General features: G+C 39.9%; 1 protein-coding gene across 4 annotated transcripts in view; it reads left to right on the top strand.

Annotated features, from left to right (window-relative positions):
* The window catches only part of LOC127629419 (cell adhesion molecule 1-like), a 289,304-nt gene extending 265,625 nt beyond the window's left edge, over nt 1-23,679 (top strand). For all 4 annotated transcript variants that reach the window (XM_052106503.1, XM_052106501.1, XM_052106504.1 and 1 more), the window contains 2 exons: nt 16,673-16,798; nt 20,455-23,679. In XM_052106503.1, the coding sequence (XP_051962463.1) occupies nt 16,673-16,798; nt 20,455-20,573 (245 nt within the window). In that variant the 3' untranslated portion in view covers nt 20,574-23,679. The remainder of the gene's footprint in view (nt 1-16,672; nt 16,799-20,454) is intronic.
* The last annotated feature ends 1,101 nt before the right edge of the window (nt 23,680-24,780 follow it).

Below are 24,780 nucleotides of genomic sequence, written 5' to 3'. Positions count from 1 at the left end.
CCGAGTAGCCGGCATACGCAAACTCAATTACCTCGACGACTGGCTCATACTGGCTCACTCTCGAGAGTTACTATGCGCACACAGAGACCAGGTGCTCAGGCACCTCAGCCGTTTGGGGCTTCAGGTCAACCGGGAAAAGAGCAAGCTCTCCCCGGTCCAGAGCATCTCTTTTCTCGGTCTGGAGTTAGACTCAGTCTCAATGACAGCACATCTCTCCAACGAGCGTGCTCAGTCAGTGCTGAAATGCCTCGCTTCCTTCAAGCCAGGCGCCGTGGTCCCGCTAAAATGTTTCCAACAGCTCCTGCGGCATATGGCATCCTCCGCGGCGGCCCCGCCGCTGGGGTTGATGCATATGAGACCACTTCAGCACTGGATCCGGACTCGAGTCCCGAGACGAGCATGGCGCCGCGGCACGCACAATGTAAAAGTTACTTCTGCCTGCCGCTAAACCTTCAAACACTGGACAGACCTCTTCTTTCTAAGGGCAGGTGTACCCTTGCAGCAGGTGTCCCGACGCGTTCTGGTCACAACCGACGCTTCCAAATTGGGTTGGGGCACCGTGTGCAAGGGCGCGCAGCCGCAGGCCGGTGGAACCGAGGCCCGCTGCGCTGGCACATCAACTGCCTAGAGCTGCTTCTCCCGTTAACTCGGAACAAACACGTCCTAGTCAGGACAGACAGCACCACGGTCGTAGCCTACATAAACCGCCAAGGTGGAGTACGCTCCCCCCACATGTCACAGCTCGCCCGTCGTCTCCTCCTTTGGAGTCAGCAGCGACTGGAGTCACTGCGCGGCACTCACATCCCCGGCAACCTCAATGTGATAGCGGACGCGCTGTCAAGACAAAGCTTGCCTGGCGGGGAGTGGAGGCTCCACCCCCAGTCGGTCCAGCTGATTTGGGACCAGTTCGGCAAGGCTCAGGTAGACCTGTTTGCCTCCCAAGAAACCTTCCACTGCCCGCTCTGGTATGCCCGGACAGAGGTTCCCCTCGGGGCAGATGCGCTGGCACACAGCTGGCCCGTGGGGCTGCGCAAGTACACATTTCCCCCAGTGAGCCTTCTTGCACAGGTGCTATGCAAGGTCAGGGAGGACGAGGAGCAAGTCATTCTGGTAGCCCCCTATTGGCCTACCGGACTTGATTTTCGGACCTCACGCTCCTCACGACAGCCCTTCCCTGGCGAATTCCCCTGAGGAAGGACCTTCTTTCTCAGGGACGGGGCACGCTCTGGCACCCGCACCCGCACCCAGACCTCTGGAACCTCCACGTCTGGCCCCTGGACGGGATGCGGAAGATCTAGCCGGTCTACCATCTACCGTCGTAGATACAATCAGCCAAGCCAGAGCCCCCTCTACCAGGCATCTTTACGCCCTAAAGTGGCGTCTGTTCATGGACTGGTGTTCTTCCGAGCCGAAGACCCGTAGAAGTGCGCAGTTAGGTCAGTGCTCGTGTTTCTTCAGGAGAGGCTGGAGAGGAGGCTGTCCCCTCCACCCTCAAGGTGTATGTCGCCGCTATCGTGGCCCACCATGACTACGGTAGAGCGGAAAGTCTCTTGGTAAGCACGACTTAATCGTCAGGTTCCTAAAAGGTGCCCGGAGGATAGCTCCCTCCCGGCCTAAACTGTTCCCCTCCTGGGATCTCTCGGTCGTCCTTACGGGACTCCAGAGACCCCCCTTCGAGCTGCTTGACTCAGTTGGACTCAGGGCCCTCTCTCTCAAGACCGCCCTGCTGATCGCGCTCGCTTCCATCAAGAGGGTCGGGGACCTACATGCGTTCTCTGTTAGCGACGCTTGCCTGGAGTTCGGTCCGGCAGACACTTTCGTGATCCTAAGACCGCGACCGGGCTATGTGCCCAAGGTTCCTACCACACCCTTCAGGGATCAGGTAGTGAACTTGCAAGCGCTGCCCTGGGAGGAGGCAGATCCAGCCCTTTCACTGCTGTGTCCAGTACATGCCTTACGTATCTACCTGGACCGCACACAGAGCACTAGACGCTCTGAGCAGCTCTTCGTCTGCTTTGGGGGACAGCAGAAAGGGAATGCTGTCTCCAAAAAGAGACTCGCCCACTGGGTTGTCGACGCCATTTCCCTGGCTTATCACACCCAGGCCATGCCCCCCCCCTTTTGTGGGTCTGAGCCCACTCCACAAGGAGTGTTGCGTCCTCATGGGCACTGGCTAGGGGCACTGCCCTAGCAGACATTTGTAGAGCAGCGGGCTGGGCAACACCTAACACTTTCGTGAGATTCTACAATCTCCGAGTTGGGTCAGTATCGTCCCGTGTTCTCTCAGGTACCGAGACCGTAGAACTCGGTGGCACGCTCACGATCTGACCGGGTGAATCGCTTGCACCTAGCGCCCTTCCCCCTAACCAGGGAAAACAGTGCGCCTTCATTCCCAGGAGATCTCAGGTTTGGGACACTGGTTGATTCCTCCCTAGCCCTCGTGGGTCGCAGTTCAGAAATGAACTCGCCGACCCAAGCCACTGTGGGTACCGCAAGCTACCCTGCACTGGTGTAGGTGCTCCACAGGTAAGGCCTCCTTCGGAATCCCCATGTGTGTAACGCCACGGTTCTGTCCCCTCTGGCGAGCGGACTCCCGTGCTTCCCTTAGGCAGTCACGGCTGCCTCGGTTGCCGTGCTGTATGTTCCCCCCTCTATAGGCTGGATCCACCACCGCACCGACTTTTCCACATAGGCCCTAAGTCAGGCCTCTGATGGTTTTGCCACTTAAACTTGCCTCCCCTCTCGGGTAGGCGTGGCCTCCGCAGGGTCTTCTCCGCCCTGAATAAGGGCTAAGACCCCCTTCCCTCAATGCATGTAAGGGCCCGGCCTAAGTTTCTCTATCACGAGAAACATAGAGAGAAAAGAGGCCCGGCCAGGCTTGGCCCGTTCCCAGGTTGGCAGCCAGCACCTTGTTCCCCCTTCCAGGGTAACAATAAGGAATCCTGATGGCTTAAATGGGGCATTGGGGAAGGGTACGTGCAGCCTGATACAGTTGGTCGTCCTGCACGTAAGAATACCTGCTCGCTCCTGTATCAGCAGTTCACGTACACAGCTCAGCGCATGGCGCTTTTATAAGTGGACCCCTAGTGTCGCTTCTCTGACACAACGTGGAGAGAGCGACAGAAGGGGAACGTATAGGTTACGTATGTAACCTCCGTTCCCCGATGGAGGGAACAAGACGTTGTGTCTCCCCTGCCACGTCGCTGAGCCGAGCCACTGTTGTGGCCGGACCATTTCCGGCTCCTCAGAAAAATCCTGAATGAACTCCCGTATTTGCGCCGCTTAAATACCCGTATGTACGGGGGCGGGACATGCAAATACTGGTTTCCAACTCTCATTGGCCTTTTTTCATAGTCCAGAGGTGAATATCGGCGCTCAAGAGAGACCCCTAGTGTCGCTTCTCTGACACAACGTCTCGTTCCCTCCATCGGGGAACGGAGGTTACATACGTAACTTAGATGATTTGTCATATTGTGTATTTCTATATATACTTAAATTTTCTATTTGCTTTTTATTTTTATTCTATAGGTAAAAAGTTTCTCTCCATCACTTTTTGTTTTTAGGAAGTATGATAATTTCCTCATTCCAGATAGTGAGGTAGCTTCTGACATATGGATCTGATTAACAGCATTTTCTATGCCAATTCACTTTATTTATAGTTCTTTTTTTTTCAACATAGACTGGCCTCCAGGTAACTCTGTCTGGTAGCAGATGTTTGGGTGTCATGCATTTAATTTAGCACTACAGGTAATTAAAATGGAGTATATTGTTGTGGATCTCTAAATTCTTGAAAATACATTACACATATATCATTTTCACAGTAGAGCCTTCTAATCTACTCATTCAATACATTTTAAAACCCTTTAGGGTTTGTTGTTATTGAGAAATATAACATGTGTAATGGGATTTGTGAGTAGACATCCCCTGGGAGAAATTAAGATATCATCCACATCTAATATTGGTAAAGAAAATTCCAAACATGTATTTAGAGACATGTTGATGTTTTTTCTTCTTCTTCATCATCTTTTTCTTTTTCTTCTTCTTCTTCTTATCATATACTAACATTACACAACCAGTAGCAGCTTAGTTCTTCATTTAGAGTCCACTGGAAGTATCAAATAAGCAAATACCCAGCAGTTGGCACATGTGCTCTTTGCATGTCGAGTCGTGGTTCGAGCCTAGCATTCAATGTACTGTATCTCAATCCCCTTTTCTTCCCAATAATGCCCTGCCTCTCTTGTTTGTATCTTTGTCTTGTAAAAAGAAAAAAACATTTCTACAATTTCTAAAGAAATTATAAGAGGTGCATGTCTGTGCAAAAGTATTTGCCACAATACTTAGGTGTTGTGGGTGGTTGCCAGGGTGCTACTATGTGGTTGCTAAGATCTGGCCGAAGTCAAATGAGTCCACTCCAGAGTTTAAGTGAAATTCTGGTACCTAGTTTTGGCTTTGGTAACTCCTTCAATGCAAGTCTATGTGATTTTATTTGAACTGTTTTAATGTCTGCGAGTGTGAAAATCATGTTTAATGGTCATATCAGGTAGAAATACCTTCTTAATGCAACAGCTGCACATTTTCCCTTTTAAAAATGAGCAGAAATTGTGCAACACGAGTTACTTTAGTTAAATGTTTTTTTTAATACTCTAACTATGAGCAATAGTACTAGTAATGCTTGCCTAAACAAACACTACTAAAAAGGGCCATTTGCATTCTGAAGTAGCTGGTCTGACAGCAGAGTTAGTACTATTTCCAGTGATGATTTCATAGGCCTTTTAGACATCTTCTCTTTCTCTTAGGCACAGCCCAGTTCCTTCAGTCAATTTCGCTTTACCAAAGCACTTTCAGCTTTATCATAGCACAGTTTTGCTTTTTCACAGGTGATTAATTCTCTGTGAAACCTGTTCCGCCATTACATACAAGTTGCTCCTATTTAGCAGTGTGGTTTTAATTACGCCTGTCCGCCAAGGGGGAGCAGCAAGCCGAGCAGCGGAGGCCATGACTGTCTGCGAGCCTTTCAGACATGGAGCACATATGCTCCACAAGAGCAAATGAGTGCCGGGTGCAAATGGAGGGAAGATGAGCGATTCATGGCACGGAGTCAAGTCAGAGCGCTTGGACTGTAATTTAGTTCCATTTTGGCAGCATGCACCTGAGTGCCAGCACAGCTTACACCCCCCATCATCTTCCATGAGATGTCATCATGACTCGAGAGCACACCGAGCCCTCTTCGCATTCCCCTCGTAAACTTCTTATTTGTTTATGTGTTCATTTGCATCTTTGCTCTCTGTCAGGAGTAATTCTGCCGTCTGGTGAAATAAGTTGTGGTTAAGGCATTAGGAGTGCAGTAGTGGAGATGGCAAATGTAGTTTGATGGCATCGCCTGTTACAAAGAAATGACTTCTAAATTGTCAAGAGAGAAGAATAGATGGAGCTAAGGAGATTTTGTTTTGGTATTTACCTTACCAATTTCAGCGTGAATTATATTGTGACTTTAGCGTTCACTGCATTTTATTTATTGTAAGTCACCTTGGTATGAAAGGGCCTCTTCTAAGTAAATGTAAATCCAAAGCCGTATGACTTTCTTTCTAATGCGGAACACAAAAGGTGATGTTATAATAAATATTACAGTCCTTCCTTGCAATACAATGGCAGTTGATAGTGACTCACTTTAAAGCTTTAAATTTGACCCAAAAATATAATAAAAGTAGCCCATGCAGCTTGTGCAGTCTTCTGAGGACATACAATCAGATTCAACCAAAAATGTACATTATTTTCTAAGTTAAACAATACCAACTGCTTTTTTATGGATGAAACAGAACATAAAATATCACATACCATTACTTAGAAGAGGCGATTACAGACATAATTATTTTAATTTTTTTTCTGCAGAAGAAAGTTAGTCATACAGGCTTTGTAATGACACGAGAGTGCACAAATGAATGCAGAAATTAGATTTTTTGGTGAATTATTCCATTAACTATTCCTTTTTCAGCAGGGTTTTAATTTTTTTTACATTACAGTGTAGAATTCCACAGTGCATCATGCACATGAGTGGAATTTTGTCAGTTATTGAAGTTTTCTAGAGTAAGTCAGTGTACTTGAAGAGGTTTCCGCATAACAGTGTCTACAGCCTCCAGACAAAACGCAAGTGTAGAAGAATCAATGGAGAATGAATGTACTCATCGGTCTCCTGTGACAATGTCAATGTCAATGTTTAGTTCCCTTTCTATCATTCTACTGTCAGACTTCTGCCACAATAAAACACTACTCACACGGCACGTCACTGAAAAGTGACACCTTATTTCACGACACAGACCACCGCAGTTCTGCAGCTGGGATGTTGAAACCGTTATCTGAAATCATACCAAAACTGACAGAATTGTTTCATGCATAAGACAATGCAAGATTGTTTTATTTAGAGTGTGAGATGAGCATTGCTGAACTCTTTGCTGTGCGCTATTGTCTTGCTTTGTTTGAGAGGTAATTGTGTGTTAATGAGATGAACCCATGAGAGAGATTTCAAAAGCAAATTGAGTGGAGCAGGTGCTTGTTGTCTTGCATGTGCTTCAGTGTTTTAGATAATTACAATTGCCATGTATTCCAAAATATTCACCCATTCAGTTTTGTCTTTTTAATCCAGCTCAATTGAAGACCGTAAACTAATCTACAGCGTAATAGCAACCAAATATGCTCTGAGGAAAATTAGGTGTTTGTAGAAGTTAAGAAAAGCAATAGTTTGCAAGGCAATTTTTTTGTCAAATTCCTTTAGGTAATTATTTTAATTAAATGTATTGAGTGAACTTAAAATATCAAGTAGCCATGATTTAAAATCTGTCATCATAATAGCACATAGGTAAACCTATTTAAGTAAGATTTCTTAAATTGTATTCTACGCAAATAGTTTGCTCTAAACATGTGAAAATAAATGTATACATTGTAAATTCTGAATCTATGTACTGATTACCGCTGTACCATGTCTGCCAAACATGTTGAGTTGTCCAAACATCATCTGCAGCCTGAAACTGAACTTTTGGCCAGATTTTAGTTGTGAATCCACTTATCTGCAAAGAGAGCTATAGGATGCTCCCTTGCTCCCTAATTAATGAATGACTTAACCTTCAGTGTGCTGTCTGTCTCCACTTGTCTCAGAACAGTTCAAAATCCACCTTATTTTCATTCTAACTCCATATAGTATAAAGCCTCTGAAATCTAAAGCTTTTCATCTTTTGGATGAACCCATTGATCCTTAATGTGCACAGTAAATATAGGATTTCTTAGAAAAAAAAATAGCTAAAGTACACATTATTGTGCATTGTGTTTAGCGAAAGTTTAACACTTTACTGACAGCACAGTCTCCTGAACTGAGATCAGTCGGGTTCAATTAATATTATGCGTTGCGTATATCGAAGCCAAAATACAACACACAAGGTTAAATAGTATAATGCAGCATGACCTCAAATCTGCCATTGTTGTAACAATTACATATTTCCATTAAGTCTGATAAGTTGTATCAACTTACATGTTTGAACTGCAAATTGCTTAATATTATTTAATCTCATGTTTACATGTAGAAATGTACATGGAGAGCAAAGTGCTTGTTGTCTTAAACTATTGGCAACATCAAATGAACTCTCAGACAAAAACACTTTTAAATTACATCAAAATACCACACACAAATCTCAACATTTGGCACATGAAAAACGACAATGTAACAATCAACTAACTGGTCGTTTTAAGAACAAACACAAGACATCACCAGACAATAGGTTACTTAACATGACAACAAAATCAACAACAACAGTGTAAATAAAACTGGCAAACAGCCCAAGAATACAATGATAAATATTTGTGCTGGGAACATGGCAAATGAGACTGAGCCAAATAACAAATTGTAAGCCCATTTGAACAAAAGATTCAGATTAAAATGCATTTACACTACTCATCTGCTATGCTTATTGGCTCAACAAGCTGTCCTGGATCAGATGACTTCATTAGAAATTATGTAGTATGTTGTCTAGCATCATGGAATGCTAAACCAATTGTTTTTGGATTTAAATCACTGCAACCCGAGGTGGATGTCATCCAAATATGTGCAGAGAGGATCGTTCACTGTAATTATATATGGCCACAAGGAGATGGTGCCAAGTACATGACACAGACTCAATTATGCTCAAATGACACAGAATGGAACTGAATGAGATCTCGTTCCTCATGCCTGCATTTCAATTTAAATTTCTATCATTATTTATTTATGTTTTATAATAACAATAATTATTATTATTATTATTTGCTTTTTTTCATTAATATTTGTCGTTGTTGTTTTGCACTGTATAAAACATATATGGCATCTGGATGAGCCACACAATTTAAGTATTTTAATGTAAATTCGATTTAGATCAATGAATTAATTACAATATCAAGGGAATTAATCAACAATTATGTGTTTTGTCATAATTGCCGGGCCCTATTAAACACAAACAAGTGGCAAGAGTTTTAAATATTGGCATTCCATTCTGACTGGCTGGCTCCTATGCAGTTTTTTAGAAGTAAGTTCCTAGTCTGAAACAATAAGCGTTTCTGAGGAGAATCTAGTCACTGACTGGTTTTGCCAAAGTTTGTGAGTCTTCTATACTCAGAGTTTATTTTAAGGCACTTAATAGCAAATAAACAAGATATAATCGAGCGCACCTGTGCATTTGTTCTCCTAAAAGACAAATTGATTCATTTCATTACAGTAAAGACTTACTTTAACAGAATTAAAGGGAAGCTTTTTGCCCCATAGTAATGCATCAGCATAATGACAAAACAAAGGTCAGGAATAGCAGGATTCAGTAAGGGTGCAAATTTCTCCATTACATGTTGAAAAACTACATACCTTCAATACTTCTTTAGTGTCGTTGCCAAAGATAGTGCAGCAGGCAGTGAGGTGCCAAAATGTCTTGCTGATTTGATCAAAGATGTCATTTCATTGCAGAATAAAAGATAATAGACAATCACCAGTTCAAAGCCACTGTTGTTCCTTTCCGATGTAAAGGACATGCTCCAGTTAAGCTGTTTAGGGAAGGTGGAAGCTTCTTACTCTCAGATCATGGGTTTTTCCCTTTGATTGTGGTGTAAAAGGAAATTAAATATTATTTGAAGTTGACTTATGTTTCCTTATGATTAAACTGAGCCAGTTGTTTGCAGCAAGTCACTTTGAAAAGCTAAATGGCTTTATATTTGATATGAAAAGGCTTCTCACCCAACAGAAAGTGAGCAATATTAGAATATTTATCATTCATTCAACACAATTCAAGGGAAAATGTCACCAACCATATGCTTTATGACATGTAGTGGGCTGCTTTATAGCATATTTTGGCACAGCTTTACATTTACTGACTTTTTGGTTCACAGTCAGTAGCAGGTAGTAGCAAATGTCACTGTGGCCTGCAAGTTCAATTTAGAGACAGCAGGATTTAACTCTATCAGGAAAACATGTTTCAAAGGCTCCACATGCTCAGGGTACCATCTTTGTTTGAAAAGGTCTTCCTTTGTACCTGGAACTGTGGTCCTTTTTCACCCAAATTCGAATGTCTCTGAGTTCATGCTCAGCCTCTACTAAATGTTTTTCTTTTTGAATCTTAAATCTTGCTTTTTTTTAAATCATTCATTCAAGGCTCAGTCAAATGCCATGGGTATGATGTGATGCTTTCAGCAACATTGTTTTGCCACTTGGGCTTTCTCAGGTGTCCTTGGGTAAGCTGTGATTTGTTTAAAGAGAAATGTCCACTATCATTTCATCAGTGTGGCTTTCTTTCATAGCCCTGAGACTAAACTCCAGGGAATGACCCGTGCAGAAACTCAAATCTAGATTTAAAAATCCAATAAAACTGGGCTGGCGAGCAGATTTCTGAGCGCTCTTCCTGAAGATTTGCCTGATTTGTTTTTGAAGTGCTTTTTAACAGAAAATTACAAAAAAAAAAAAAAAAACAGACAGGACACAAAATAGATTTGAGACTTAATGGAACAGTTCACCCATAGATAAAAGTTCTGTCATTATTTACTCATCCTCATGTCATTCCACACCCGCATACTGTTATTTTTTCACATTAACACATGAGGAGGCTTTTGAAGAATTTTTACACAGCTTATGGTGACCATGGGTCTGTCAGTAGTTTACAGTAGTTCCTACCCTGCTTCAACACACTCACCTGTATCCTTAGTTCAGAAGACAAGGCACTGACCAGGGAGTCAGACATTTCTAGGGCTGTCCCATTCTCAATATCCTTCTGAATGCACTGAAATGTTCACTCCCTAAAAATTCCCATAATGAACCATTGAGCATCGTTGCTCCATACAGTATGTTCCCTTACCGGAAATATTGTCAAATCTCTGGCAACACAATGACAACATAAACCTAAATGAAAGCTATGTTTTCATGTCTTTACCCCTCTGTTTTCACCCACAAATGTTCAATGTGCAGCGCAAGCAGAAGGTGGTGGCCCCACTATAACAATGGGCATTTCCAGTTGGTCCACAGCTGCTGCAATGACAGTGGCCTGCAGTTTAATTAGTCACTCTAGCACAGATGCAGAATGAGACTCATAAAACATGAGCTCTTGGGCCCTGCAGCATTGCATAAGTCTTACCCCCCACCTCACCCAGCTGTAAATCACAGAAAAGCCCTCTTTATTTACCAATAAATTCCAATCGCAACCTACAGCCTGCTTAACACGAGCACAGTTTGTACAGCTCGGCGTGTGCCGTTTAGCTACTCGGCAGACATTTAACACAGGCATTTTTTGGAATTCGCTAAACGCCTGTGGTTCTTAAATGAGGTCCAGAATACACATTATAAAATGTCAGAGTGGGAGCAGCAAGGGCATTTATATTATTATCTTCCTTGAGAAGAGTTATTTGGAATTGGTGGCCGCTGAATTTTGGGAGGTCAGATGGGTGGAACATTGTCGGCAACATACTAAACAGTTATGCCTCAGTAGGTTTGCATGCACAAAAATAATCGAGCTACAGCGTGTTTTTGCGTAGATTGATGTTTAACTGTTAACTGTTTATTTACTTGCTATAATGCTTGTGTATGTTTTCTGGTAGGGTTGTTGAAATTGATATTGGTTGTCATGCTTTCATTAATCAAACGTTGCTCGGGGATATTGTATTTACCGATCGCAAAGGGTTTAACAGGCTATGTTTTTATGTTTTAAGTTACTGTAACATATTTACTAAAATTCATGACATCGGAGTATTTTGTAACACCGATGTAGTTTTGAGGTTCCATAAGTGTGTGTGTGTGTGTGTGCGTGCGTGCGTGTGTGTGTGTGTGTGCGTGCATACCACTGTTTTCAATTTTTTTTTTACCCCAGTCGCAGAAGTGCACAAGTTGTTGCATCACTTTCCATTGCCATTTGAGCAGATAGTGTGTTTAAACAAAGTTCACCATTAAACATTACATCTACAAGCCACTATACATACCAGGTACTACAAGGTAGTTCCCCATCAGTGTTGGATAAATTACTCAAAATAAGTAATCCACTACAAACTACTAATTACTTTTCTAAAAATCTAATGTGAATACTTCACTGATTACTCAATCTAAAAAGTAATCACATTACTAATTATTTTTCTAAATCACTTTTCCTCAATCATTGTCGCACACCCTTCGGCTGTCACAGAAATGCTAACAGACCAGCTTCATTTAATGAACCAAATAGCTTTCAGCTGTGTTTGATATAATGGCAAGTGATTTTCTAGCGCCAAATTACCAATTTAGCATGATCACTCAAGGATAAGGTGTTGGAGTGATGGCTGCTGGAAATTGGGCCTGTCTAGATTTGATCAAAAATTACTTCTTTCAAATGGTGATAGTGTTGTTTTTTACATCAGTATTGTCCTGACTATACTTTGTGATTAGCTGAATGCTACTTTGGTGAATTAAAGTACCAATTTCCTTCAGAAACCGCAAAATGTGTATATTATTCTAAACGTATGGCTGCCAGTGTATATACTCATCTCAATACTCATCTCAAGTTGTTTATAATGTACTGATTCATAGCACAGTAAAGAGCAGTGCCGAAACACAACTGATGTAAAACGTTCCTTATAAAAAAAATTGCAGTTTAAGTCTCAACCGCAGATGTCGCTAGAGAGCCCAAAGTTTCAGGAAAGAAAACAAAAAAATGTGTAATGTGCAGTGCTTGGAAGATTAATTCAGAATTGCAATCTGGTACTGATTACAAATTACATGACTAAAATTGGAGAATCCATACTATTTTTAACCAATGTTGCTTAAATACATTTAAGTAAACTTACTTAATAAATACAAATATGAGAATTGCTATGATTTGTTGTGTTTTACTCGCTATTTTGGGAAAAGATGATGTGATTTATTTGTATTTAGAAGAGGACTATTGTCTTCCAGGTTTTTTTTTTTTTTTCTTCAGACTTCTAAAATCAATATAGATGATGTAGACATATCAGTGTTTAGTAATTTGCATAATTATTCGTTATGAGAAGCATTGTCTCACATACTGTCAGAATGAAGAATGAAACATTTTAAATATTTAAAAAAATAAGAATTAGAGGATCAATAAATTATGAAAACCTTACTGCCATTGCCTGATTTTTATGTAATTATGTAATCCACCAAAAAGTTACTGTTATCTGATTATGACTATTTCAAAATTGTATTTAATCCAATTACAAGTACTTAATATTTGTAATTGTATTACATAATTCAGATTACTTGTAACCTGTTACTACCCAGCATTGGTAATGTGCAAGTTTTATATATTTGTGCTGCTGAATATAAGTGCCTCTTAGTTTTTACCTAAAATGCCCTACAAAGCCAAAACATGGGAACTATGCCAGAACTGAATTGATTGTGCAGCCAGATGTGTAATATAAAATAGTCTCACTCTGTTTTCTGAATCAGAGCAAAGGTGAGCCATATCCGTCTGCCAGATGACAGATCATAGTCTAGGGAACTTAATTTAGCTTAAAACTCAGTTCCCTGTCTGTCGCTCACTTCGACGTTGTGTCGAAGAAGCGACACTAGGGGTCTCTCTTGAGCGCCTTTTGCATCTCTGATCTATGAGAAAAGGCCAATGCGAAATTGGCAGACAGAATTTGCATGTCCCACCCCCGGACATGCGGGTATAAAGGGAGGGAAATGCGCCTGTTTCATTCAGAAAATGTTCTTCGGAGCCGACTGGTTGTGTATGCAGCGAGCGTGCATATCAGCGGCTTTCTCCCTTCTCTGCACGGCAGCTCAGTTAAAACTTTGTTTTAAAGTGTCTTTATATAAAAGTCAATGCAAAATTACATCCTGTATGATGTGAGTTTGGAAGTACACATTTGTGGTTTGGTGTCCATAAAGAGTACTTGAGCCCTACTGGTGGGGCTGTGGGGGTACACATGACAAAAATAAGGTCAGGAAACATTGACCTTTATGATATGAACTTTCTACTATATGTGTGCTTCATAAACACTCAATGGCATTTAATTTATTCCTAATTACGCAGAGGGTTGTATCCAAGTGCTCTTTTGTCTTTAAAGCCAAGCTGGATGAAAAAGTATTTACCTCAAAATTTCCCTCTCACCGTCTAAGATATCGTGCCCCTGGACAGCTAATTTATCTGGTGGTGTCAAGCAGGAGGCAGGAGAGGGGGAGAGCGCACCAGGGCTGGATAAAAGTAGGAGGGGGCGGCACTGCAGAGAGAATGCAATGTGAAAATGCCTCTCTCTTCTGTGACTCGTTCCTAGTCTCATGCTAATTAGCAGTGGAAACAGGCTTCCAGAGGCATGAGAGGTGCCTCTGGTGCAACATGATGCAATGCGGGGCATCCCTGTCCTATATCAATGCACAAACTGCTCTATCTCGTATCAAAGCAGCGTCTTAGTAGATCATGTCATCCTGCTGGGCTGGATCTGTTGGTTTGCTGCATGTAGGGACAGGTTTATCAAAAGATCTTGTGTGCATGCAGTCATTGACATAGCCATGCCTTCAGTTATCTAACGTACTAGGTAAGCTAGTTAGATGTAAGCTTTCAAGGGAGCCATGCGTATTTTTAAAAGGTGATGTGTCATTTTCTCAGTTTATGTAATATGCAGAGACAACACTGTTAAAGTAAGCCAGTTGGTTGATTTCTCCAAAAAGCTCACGCACACTTAAAAGTTTGATTTCAGGTGAACTAAAACAATAAATCGTCTTTTTAAAACATCACGTAAACACTTTAGTCGGACTGATTCATTGCTCTGTTTGTTTTAGCAACCCGATCAGCCCGACATAGCAATAGCAAGTTTGGGGCAGGCTTTTGTCCAACTAATGGCAGACAGAGTGTGTTTGGGAAACCTGTTTGAAAATGGTCAAAATTTTTTGCAATTCTGTTTGGTGATGCTAGTGGTGCAGAAATTACATACATGACCTTTAAAAGTGCATGGTAATATTAAATTAATAAAAATACTGGATGCAACTTTCATGTAGATAGTAGGAGGTTTGATATTATGTGGTTATTCAGTGACTGAAGGCTCTCCAAGCTAGTGTTAATGCAGAAAATAGAAAAGGGCACCTTTTATCACTTTTGTACCTGATGAAAAGATATTGATTTCCACACTGAATGAGGAATATTGAGGGAAAATATAGTCTGGGCTCTGTTGATGCACTTAAAGCGTTGCTCTCAAGTCTACAGTCTTCCTTCCACTTTGGTTGCTAGGCACTTCATCAGAAACTTTCATGTGTAATTAGAACGTGTGCAAGTTTTTTGTTTTTGTTTTTTGTAGCTCATATAAAAGGTGCATGCTTAAGCTGTATGAGCCATGGCACCAACAAAAAATTGTCTACATGTATAATTGCATATTTAGGATTTTCCCATAGCAAACAGTCATTATAGGCATTTAAATTTTTAGACAGTTATGCATTTGGCACATGATACATTTTATCAGTTTGTGTGATCCCTTGGCAGGTTTGGGCTGTGTTGTAACACATGTAACGGCATTATGTATTCAGAATTACGTTTTCAAGCACCTGTATTTGGAATACAGTTACTTTTAGAAACATTTAGAATACTTTATAATATTTCTGTCATAATGACCGAAAAGACAGAAAGAAAATAATTGCTATGTTGCATGTTTAATTTCTGCATTTGGCATCCAGTTATCATCTCGAAAATATGGTTAATTTGCATTTCGTATCCAATTTTGTTTCAAAATGTATTAATTATTGTCAGTTCAATCAAATAATGAATTAAGAAGAAGCTTAAAATACAAAAAATAGTTAAAAACATGAAAAATCTCCATTCTGAACATCAACAATCAGCCCTGCTTGGTAGCTACAATGTCACATCTAGGAGCTTTTTGGTCTTGGAGTAAAGCAGAATTTTTCTTGTCGTAAAGTGGATGAGATATTAAAGTGGACTGCAAACTGCACTCTGTTTGCCTTCTACTTTCCATAAAGAAATCAATGTAATGCTAAGTTCATGCAACTTGCTGAAAAATAGCTAGCTGGCTGTTTAGACTCACTTAGATGATAAAAGTGGAGATGAAGCAGTTCAGATAAGATAATTATGACATATCACAAATAATTCTAACAATTGTGCATTGCCTTTATTTTAAACTCAAATCTGATTGGACGAGAGACGTTCTGAAAGCTGATGACTCACACCATCAGCAATTGGACACTTTACTATCTGTATCACTCCGCTTGTATTCGTGGCTTTCTAAGCTAAAGTGTAAGAGCAGCGCAAATGTCTAAATGCAGCTCGACATGTCTTTTAATTTATTCCCATGACATTAAAGGTTGTGCTTTGAAGGGATATGCTTATGCTTTGAAGTAATGGGCATTATCCCTTACTCCATGATCGATTACTACTACACTACAGCTGGGAAATAGAGTTTAACTAACAGCTTCAGTATTAAGAATTATTGCAGATGATAGACACAGATAGAGTAATCACACATATTCAGGGCGCTTACCTAATATCAGAATTTTGTGTGGGACATGTAAACATTCAACATGGCGGAGGAGAGTGTCTGTGGCCAAATCACAGCCTTGCTGATATAGGGCCAAACAGCACTCTTGCTCACGTGATATTGCTTTAATATGATGTATCAGAATATATGAAGACAGTTAAGAGAGATTATTTAGTATTCAGCCCAGAATACTTTTTTAAGCATTCTGCCAAACCATGTCCAAGGGTTTCGAACCCATGACCTTGCGGTTGCGTGCACCATGCTCTGCCAGTTGAGTGATAGGAACTACTGTATGCTTTTATTCTAATCAGACTATAAATTGGCAACTTCGGTTCCCCAAAGTGTCAGTGTTGGCTCAGACAGCTGAATTTTCAAGATCAAACCAAACAAACTGTGTTTGAAAATGTGTTAGTTTATGCCATTTGCTATTTACACATTTGCAGGAAATGTGTAATATCTTATGTGTCAATAAGATACACTGAAAGGTGTTTTCTACTGTAAGGTTTCTATTTCTGGTGCCGTCAGGCAAAGTTTTATTTAAATTAGGACTACTGTGCAAGGAAAAGATGACATTAATGTGACTTTGCTTAAAAGCAGCATAATATAATTTAGCAGTCATTCCAGGGAATCTCACACTTAATTCCCAACTGACCCTGTGACAAAAGTGCAAGATGCCTTAATTTGTTTGTGTTTGTTTTCCTCTCTGACTCAGATTCAAGAGCAGATGGAGTGCAGCAGAAAATTGATCATGCCGTCATTGGTGGTGTCGTCGCCGTGGTTGTGTTTGCCATGCTGTGTCTTCTGATCGTTCTGGGCCGATACTTCTCAAGACACAAAGGTAAATCAATGACACGTCTTGAAGGTTTGGCTGATTTTGGTTTGAGTTTTATCCCCAAATGAAAAATCTTCGCTTTTTTTCTGTCTTCCTGTTTTAAGGAAGTGTGGGAATCAGCAAGGAGCAGGCAATTCATATATCTGGGTCACAATGAGATAATATTGCAGTTCTTTTTTAATAGTAGAGATTGACTGATATTGATTTTTCTCCACAACAAATAGCCTACCATACCAATTATTTGGATGTTTAAGCATTTAAATTGTTTGTTAAATCTTTTTGATGCAATAAGTAAATAATCATTAAACTACATTATTATTATTTCTATTATTATTAGCAGAATGTATCTGTATTAAACGGTAGACATGATATTGAACAATCGATAATGTAGAAAAGTATGAATATAGCAGTAAAAACTAATGTTTAGTTTGCAGCTCTTCCTTGCGATTGCTTGTGACCTTTTTATTCTAGTTTCCCTTTCATCTGCACTGGACTTATCACCGGAATTATATTCTTACCCTGTTCTTAGTTTGGATTTTGGTTGAATAGAAATAATTGTGTGTACGTTGACAATGCTGCAATATGTTTCACGTTTACACACACTTTCTCTGACTGATTCCCCCCTTCTATTGTTGATGTTGCTGTTTTTATTGTTGTCTTTACATTGACACCAAATATTTTTTTTTAAATACATTTATGTTAAGCTTAAAATAAGTTTCTCACTTGAGACTATTTATATTGTATATTATATTAAATACTTAATGACTACTTGTGGACATGTTTTTTTGTTTGTTTGTTTGTTTTTTATACGCATTGGCGTTTTTGGTTTGCTGGATGCTATTTTTTTAGAAACCCACTAAATGGCAACATTCACCTGATATTAAAAAACAATAACTGATTAAGTGTAAATTTGAATATCAGTAAAACCCTGCAGAACATTTCCAAAGATTTACACTTTTACACAAAGTTACACACATCACCATCAATTGCTTTTTTTATTATAACATGTATATTACTGTAACATGATAAGGCTTTTGTTGGCCATTAAGACTGTAGAATTTAAATAGCATTTACTGTAGTGTTTAAATCCATTCTGCAAAATTCCACAGATTTTCCAACAAAATCAGTGCAGATTTTGCTACAGAAAAGGCTAAAATATTCCACAGATTCTATCGCTGTTTATAGGTCTATCTCAGTGTGTAGTTCTTCAAAACCTGTGATCTTTTTCTCACTGGCTTTACTTTCATCTGGATTGGACTTGTTTGAGTTTTGGTAATAAAATAATTGCATGAGTTTCACCGTCTCACACACACTTGCTCTGGAGTACTCGGAGTGGTGGCCAGTCCCACCTCCTATTCCCCAAAAAATATTCATGTGAAAAATGTACCTAAATATACATATAAAGGGATAATTCACACAAAAGTAAAATTGTCTCATCATTTACTCACCTTCATGACTCTTCTGAACACAAACAAAGATTTTTTTGAAGAATATTTCAGCTCTGTAGGTCCATACAATGCATGTGAATGGTGACCAAATCTATGAAGCTCCAAAAAGCAGATGAAGGCAGCATAAAAGTAACTCCAGTGGTTTATTCCATGTCTTTTAAAGTGATTTGATAGCTGTGGGTAAGAAACAGATCAATATTTAATCCCTTTTTCAGTAGGTGGCGATATTCAAGAAAAAGGCTAATTGCCAAAAACAAAAGTATGTGAAAGTGAAAGTGGAGATTTATAGTAAAAAATGTATCTGTTTCTCACCCTCACCTTTCATATTGCTTCTGAAAATATGGATTTAATTAGTGGACTAATTTTATGCTGCCTTTATGAGCTTTTTTGATCTTCAAATTTCTGGCCACCATCCACTTGTATTGTTTGGATCTACAGAGATGAAATATTCTTCTAATAATCTTTGTGTTTAGCAGAAGAAAGAAAGTCATACACATCTGGGATGCCATGAGGGTGAGTAAATGATGAGAGAATTTTCCTTTTTGGGTGAAGCGATCTCCTTAAAAGGGTTTCTTAATCATATTAAGAAACGTTCAACGGACGATGCCATCACCACAACCCTCCATCTGGCCCTCACCCACCTAGACAATAAGGACTCATACGTTCGAATGCTGTTCATAGATTTCAGCTCAGCATTCAACACAATCATTCCCCAGCACCTGATTGGAAAGCTGAACCTGCTGGGCCTGGACACCTCCCTCTGCAACTGGATCCTGGACTTCCTGACTGGGAGACATCAGTCAGTCCGGCTCGGGAACAGCATCTCCACCACCACCACACTGAGCACTGGGGCCCCCCAGGGCTGTGTGCTCAGTCCACTGCTGTTCACTCTGCTGACTCACGACTGTGCAGCAATGCACAGCTCGAATCACATCATCAAGTTCGCCGATGACACGACCGTGGTGGGTCTCATCAGCAAGAACGACGAGTCAGCATACAGAGAGGAGGTGCAGCGGCTGACGAACTGGTGTAGAGCCAACAACCTGTCCCTGAATGTCGACAAAACAAAAGAGATGGTTGTTGACTTTAGGAGAGCACAAGGTGAACACACTCCGCTGAACATCGACGGCTCCTCTGTGGAGATCGTCAAAAGCACCAAATTCCTTGGTGTTCACTTGGCGGAGAACCTCACCTGGTCCCTCAACACCAGCTCTATCACCAAGAAAGCCCAGCAGCGTCTCTACTTTCTTCGAAGGCTGAGGAAAGCACATCTCCCAACCCCCATCCTCACTACATTCTATAGAGGGACTATTGAGAGCATCCTGAGCAGCTGCATCACTGCCTGGTTTGGGACTTGCACCGTTTCGGACCGCAAAGCCCTGCAGAGGATAGTGAGGACAGCTGAGGAGATCATTGGGGTCTCTCTTCCCTCCATCAAAGACATTTACAAAAAACACTGTATCCGCAAAGCAACCAGCATTGTGGACGACCCCACACACCCCTCACACAAATCAAACGTTTGTTCGGTACCTTGTTCGGTACCTCTTGCCCTCCTCCCGTCTGGCAAGAGGTACCGAAGCATTCGGGCCCTCACGGCCAGACTGTGTAACAGCTTCTTCCCCCAAGCCATCAGACTCCTCAATACTCAGAGACTGGTTTGACACACACGTGTCCTGAGTTGCACTATAATTACTGTCACTTTATAACTGTCTGCTACCTCAATAACTGCTATGTGCATAGAACATTATCTCATAGTATGTTATGTTTACATTTTTAGAAACTGTCATCTTTTTGCACTACTGAATACTGGTCGGCGCTGCACTGTCTATTGTCCTGTTCATTGTCAGAAATTTGTTGTACTGTCCTGTACTTTTTGCACATGTTTGCACGTGCACTTTATATAGGTATATATAGGTAGTTTATATAGGTATTTTATTTCGTTGTGTAGTCTCACGTGGTCCTATGTTGGTCCTTTGTTGTTTTTATGTAGCACCATGGTCCTGGAGGAACGTTGTCTCGTTTTGCTGTGTACTGTACTAACTGTATATGGTTGAAACGACAATAAAAACCACTTGACTTGACTTGACTTGACTTAATATATGTTTTTTACCAGTTTGTTTTGTTACCACATGAAACACATTTATAGTTTACCTGAGAAAAATGTTTTTTACAGTGTACTTTTAAATATTTATTATATCCCATCTCTATTTTAAGGTACCTACTTTACTCACGAAGCCAAAGGAGCGGACGACGCCGCAGACGCCGACACTGCCATCATCAACGCAGAGGGTGGACACAACAACTCAGATGACAAGAAGGAATACTACATTTAACTCTGACTAGACCTGCTAGCTTTCTGTGCTGAACAGCAAACTGTGGACTACTGGGTTAGGAGGAGGGGATTTGCGGGATTCAATCAGGCTGGATTTACACCTGCGCAGCTGAAGAGACGGAGAAGAGAAGGTGCTGTCATCAAGTCAGATGGGGTGTGGGATGGCAGAGCACAAGGAGAGCTCAATTTAAGATGGCTTCACCATCCAACACCTCTCGCTGGGGCTGGTTTTGTTCCGTTTTAAACATTTGCTAAAAATGTTGTGCCTTGTTCTGTTCTTAATGAAGTTTCCACTTTCATCAGGACACTTACAAGCTTCATACCGTCTCTTGAATGGTCAAAACCCAGAGTGATTTGCTTTATTAGTATTTTTGTTTCAACTGCCAGTACATCAATACATTTTAAGCTCTCTCTCTCTCCCTCTCATGCTGTTCTGTCTGCCGGTTTGGAAGAAAGCCACACACAAAGTTTAAAAATACGGTTCAGTCACAGAACGATCGCTTGAGTTGTTTTCATGGATTGGTTCCAAGTAATTTATTTGGCAAATTGCCTGTTGTTCTCTTAAGTCCCTCAGAGAATGAGATAGAAATGATAGAAACTTTTTTTGTGTGTGACCAACATAGCTACAAAGCATTCAGCAGCATTACTGTGTTGTTGCATTATTTATTAGATATATTGTATGTGTTTCGAATCGGCTTGTATTGATATTCTTTCTGGCTTGCGTTGCATCATCCATATGTGCCCCACTCACATACTAATTTACTAGTAATGACTCCCAAGCGTTAAAAATGAATGCCAAAGCAAAGAACAGCAAAATGGCCCTGGTTTAGCTGCGTAGAAAAGTTTTCAAAGATGAAAGATATCCCCAAATAAAATATATCTATCAGATTGTAAAATAGATTGAATTTCAAGCCTTTTTCATTAAATTCAGTTTGATGTGGAGGTCAGCGAGTTTTGCTAAATGTTGTTAGTGCTTCTGTGTGCTTTTCATAGTAACATAAAAATGTTTACTAAATGAAATAGTTAAAGCCTGTATGTGGTAAGCCATACCACCATTTGTGCCCCCAAATACATTTCAGTTACAATTGATTCTTTCAATACAGCTCATTTGTAGATGCCTGACTGAATGTAATGACTCTACAATAATGCAATAGTTTCAAAATGTGTGACCTGAATGTTGTGTTCGCTATCTCATTATGCAGCAACATACTTTAATTTTGATGTGATATGTTGGTGTGTGTAAGAGGTACAGAGGCACAGGGGCAGGTATTTTGTTGGATCACTCATAAGTGTATTACAAAAGTCTACATTTTAACTTGAGATTATTACATTATTGTAGAGTTAGTATATAGTTAGTAGTTTATTCCATTATTAGTCATTCCAGGCATTATTTTTTCTCATCTTTGGCCTTCATTTATTGTCTAGACAGTTGGGACAGATATACATTATACGTGATTAACTATGTGAAGGATGTATTGGGACATTTTGCAGTAATGCTGACAGTACGGTTAACATTGTAAAATCCTTGTTTGGTCTTAGCGATTACATGAATTTGTGTATCAAGTGCTTCTTTTTTGTTCATTTGTTGCTTTATCTTTTATCCTTAGTGTTATTCCAGAGATTATCTGAACAGAACCTGGTGAGCATTATTTAGATTTGAAAACGCTAATAAATTATGGTATATTTGTTCAAGGCTATCATAGCTGATGCCATTTTATGCTTGGTTATTCGGAAAGAAACGTGTTTTAAATGTCATTGTATGTTGTACAGAATTTTGTGGTTTTATAAAGCAGTGGTAGATTTATTTACACATATCATGTCTTGAGTACAATGCCTTCATCATTAAACTGATTAAGAGTGTAACAGGGAAATAAAAGCTGAAGTAACATCATGCCCCCCCCCCCACCTGGCCCCAATTACATCATTTCAATGACAAAATTATCACTGTGTGCACCCAACTGACATGCCAAGCATGTGCAGAATATATTTATAAATATGTATAAATGTATACTATTATCATATTGCTCATTTAACATCATTGTAATGACATGAAGCTATTTCCAACTTTCACATCATGTCAAATAAGGAGTGAGGGCTGCAGTCAAGCAATCATACAATGACTGGTTTCTTTATGGTGATGTTTATGTGCTAAATATAGTTTCTGCAAAGGATGCACAGATGATTTCCACAATAAAAAATGGGTTGATCCCACTGCTAGCTGATATAAACCTTAATAGCCAGAGCACTAATTCTTCCTTTTTCTTGAATATTTAACTTTTAAATGGATAGTTCATCCAAAATTAATAGGATGTGGTTATTTGTTGATCCTCATGTTTTTCAAAACCTGTACAACTTGGAACACTAAAGAAGTTATTTTGAAGAATGTTCAAGTTGCTCTTTTTTCCATCCATTAAAAGTGAAAAATGACTGAGGCTGTCAGTCCCTAACATTCTGCGTAACATCTCCTTTTGTATTCCAAGGAAGAAAGAAAGTCAGACAAGTGTGGAACAACATGAGGCGGAATAAATGATTACAGATATATCCCTTTAAATGTCAAGTGATCTAAATCTGGCCAAACCTGATTTAAACACACACACATGCAAAACACATACCTTCAGTTTGATTTTGCCCTGTCTCAGGTCTGCCTATGAATTTGTTTTTGCATCTCAGGTAGAATGCAAAAGTGATGCCCATATCAGAAAGAAAAGAACTTTAAGTTATTATCAGAAAACACACAGAATAGAGCATGTTCCATTCGACATGTTTTATCAGTATTTTAAATGCTGTGCACTGTGTAAATGTTGATATTACTTTGTAAAGATATGTCACAGCAAATTATAGGTTTATTTAAAGAGAATAAATCTAAAGAGTGAATCTTAGTGCATACTGTTCATTTACAGTTAATTATTTTCGGTTTTATGCCATCTGTATTACCCAGAGAAAGCTGATTTTCATTGTTTCCATTTTTTTTTTGTGTGTGTGTCACATATTTTGTCTGATCTCTGTAGTTTGTATTCTTGTGTAATTAAAGATACTTACATGTTCACTTTGTATTTGATCATGAAAATACATTTTTACAGAAAGTGAGCAGTACTGTCTTAATAAAAGAGGTATTAATGTTCAATCAGCAGTTGACGTCTGTCTAATACATTCACAGAAAATTAATTTCCTTAAATTCATTAATTAGTGCTGTCCATTTATAAAGAAAACCAAAAGTGTGCACTGCGCACACTTTATTTAGAAACATTCGATTTTTACTTCAAATCTTCGCTAAAATACTCTCATTTGTCACACTGAGGATGAATTACTTACAAGCATGTTTCAACAAGACTCGTGGTTTGGCAATGCTGTAAACATATGCTGTGAAATTTCGTGCCAAAACTTATTAGAAGTGAATTTACTGTATATTTTACTGTACATTTTCACATTGAGAATAAATGTTGCTTTCAGAGGCTATATATGGAGTTAGGATGAAAATAAGGTGCATTTTGAACTGTTCTGAGAACAGTGCAGACAGACAGCACACTGGAGGTTAAGTCATTCACTAAATAGGGAGCAAGGGAGCATCCTACATATTTCCTGTGACGCCAAGTGCATTCACTCCTAAAATCTTACCAAAAGTTCGGTTTCAGGATGCAGATCATTTTTGGACCACTCAACATGTTAGCAGATATTGGGTAATGGTAAACAATACATAGATTCAGAATAATATATAATTTAATTTATAATGTATAATTTAATTTAACATTGTTGGCAGTGATTGGATTTTGCTGGCCATTTCTTTGAATCTTAATTTAATTGAATGAATGTCTCAAAAACATGAATAATCAACACTCCTGGAAACATAATAAACAATTTGATAAAAAAAATTAAAAAAACAGACCATAGCTTGATATTATTTAAAACTTTACAACTGAGTCCTGCTGTGCACATATGTCGACATCAATTATTAGGAAAATGATCTAGAAATTGTTTGCATGTTTATTATTTGCTACTAGTTTCAAATCAAAAAGAGAAATGGAAAATACATGCAGCATTCATGCTCGTGTCTCAGGAGGAAAAACTGTGGTAATCAACAGAATATCACTCATATTCTGTCAGCTGACACAAAACAAAAAGTCTAAACAGTCTATTGTACCCTAACGGAGGACTGCAGTATCATGCCCTGTTTGGGCAAGGAGGGTTAAAGTGACTTTTAGGTGTGTGCA

Source organism: Xyrauchen texanus, chromosome 36 (assembly GCF_025860055.1).
Source record: "Xyrauchen texanus isolate HMW12.3.18 chromosome 36, RBS_HiC_50CHRs, whole genome shotgun sequence".
NCBI classification, from domain to species: Eukaryota; Metazoa; Chordata; class Actinopteri; order Cypriniformes; family Catostomidae; genus Xyrauchen; species Xyrauchen texanus.
The sequence above is the reverse complement of the archived record's forward strand: the minus strand, read 5'-3'. Positions and strand labels throughout refer to the sequence as shown.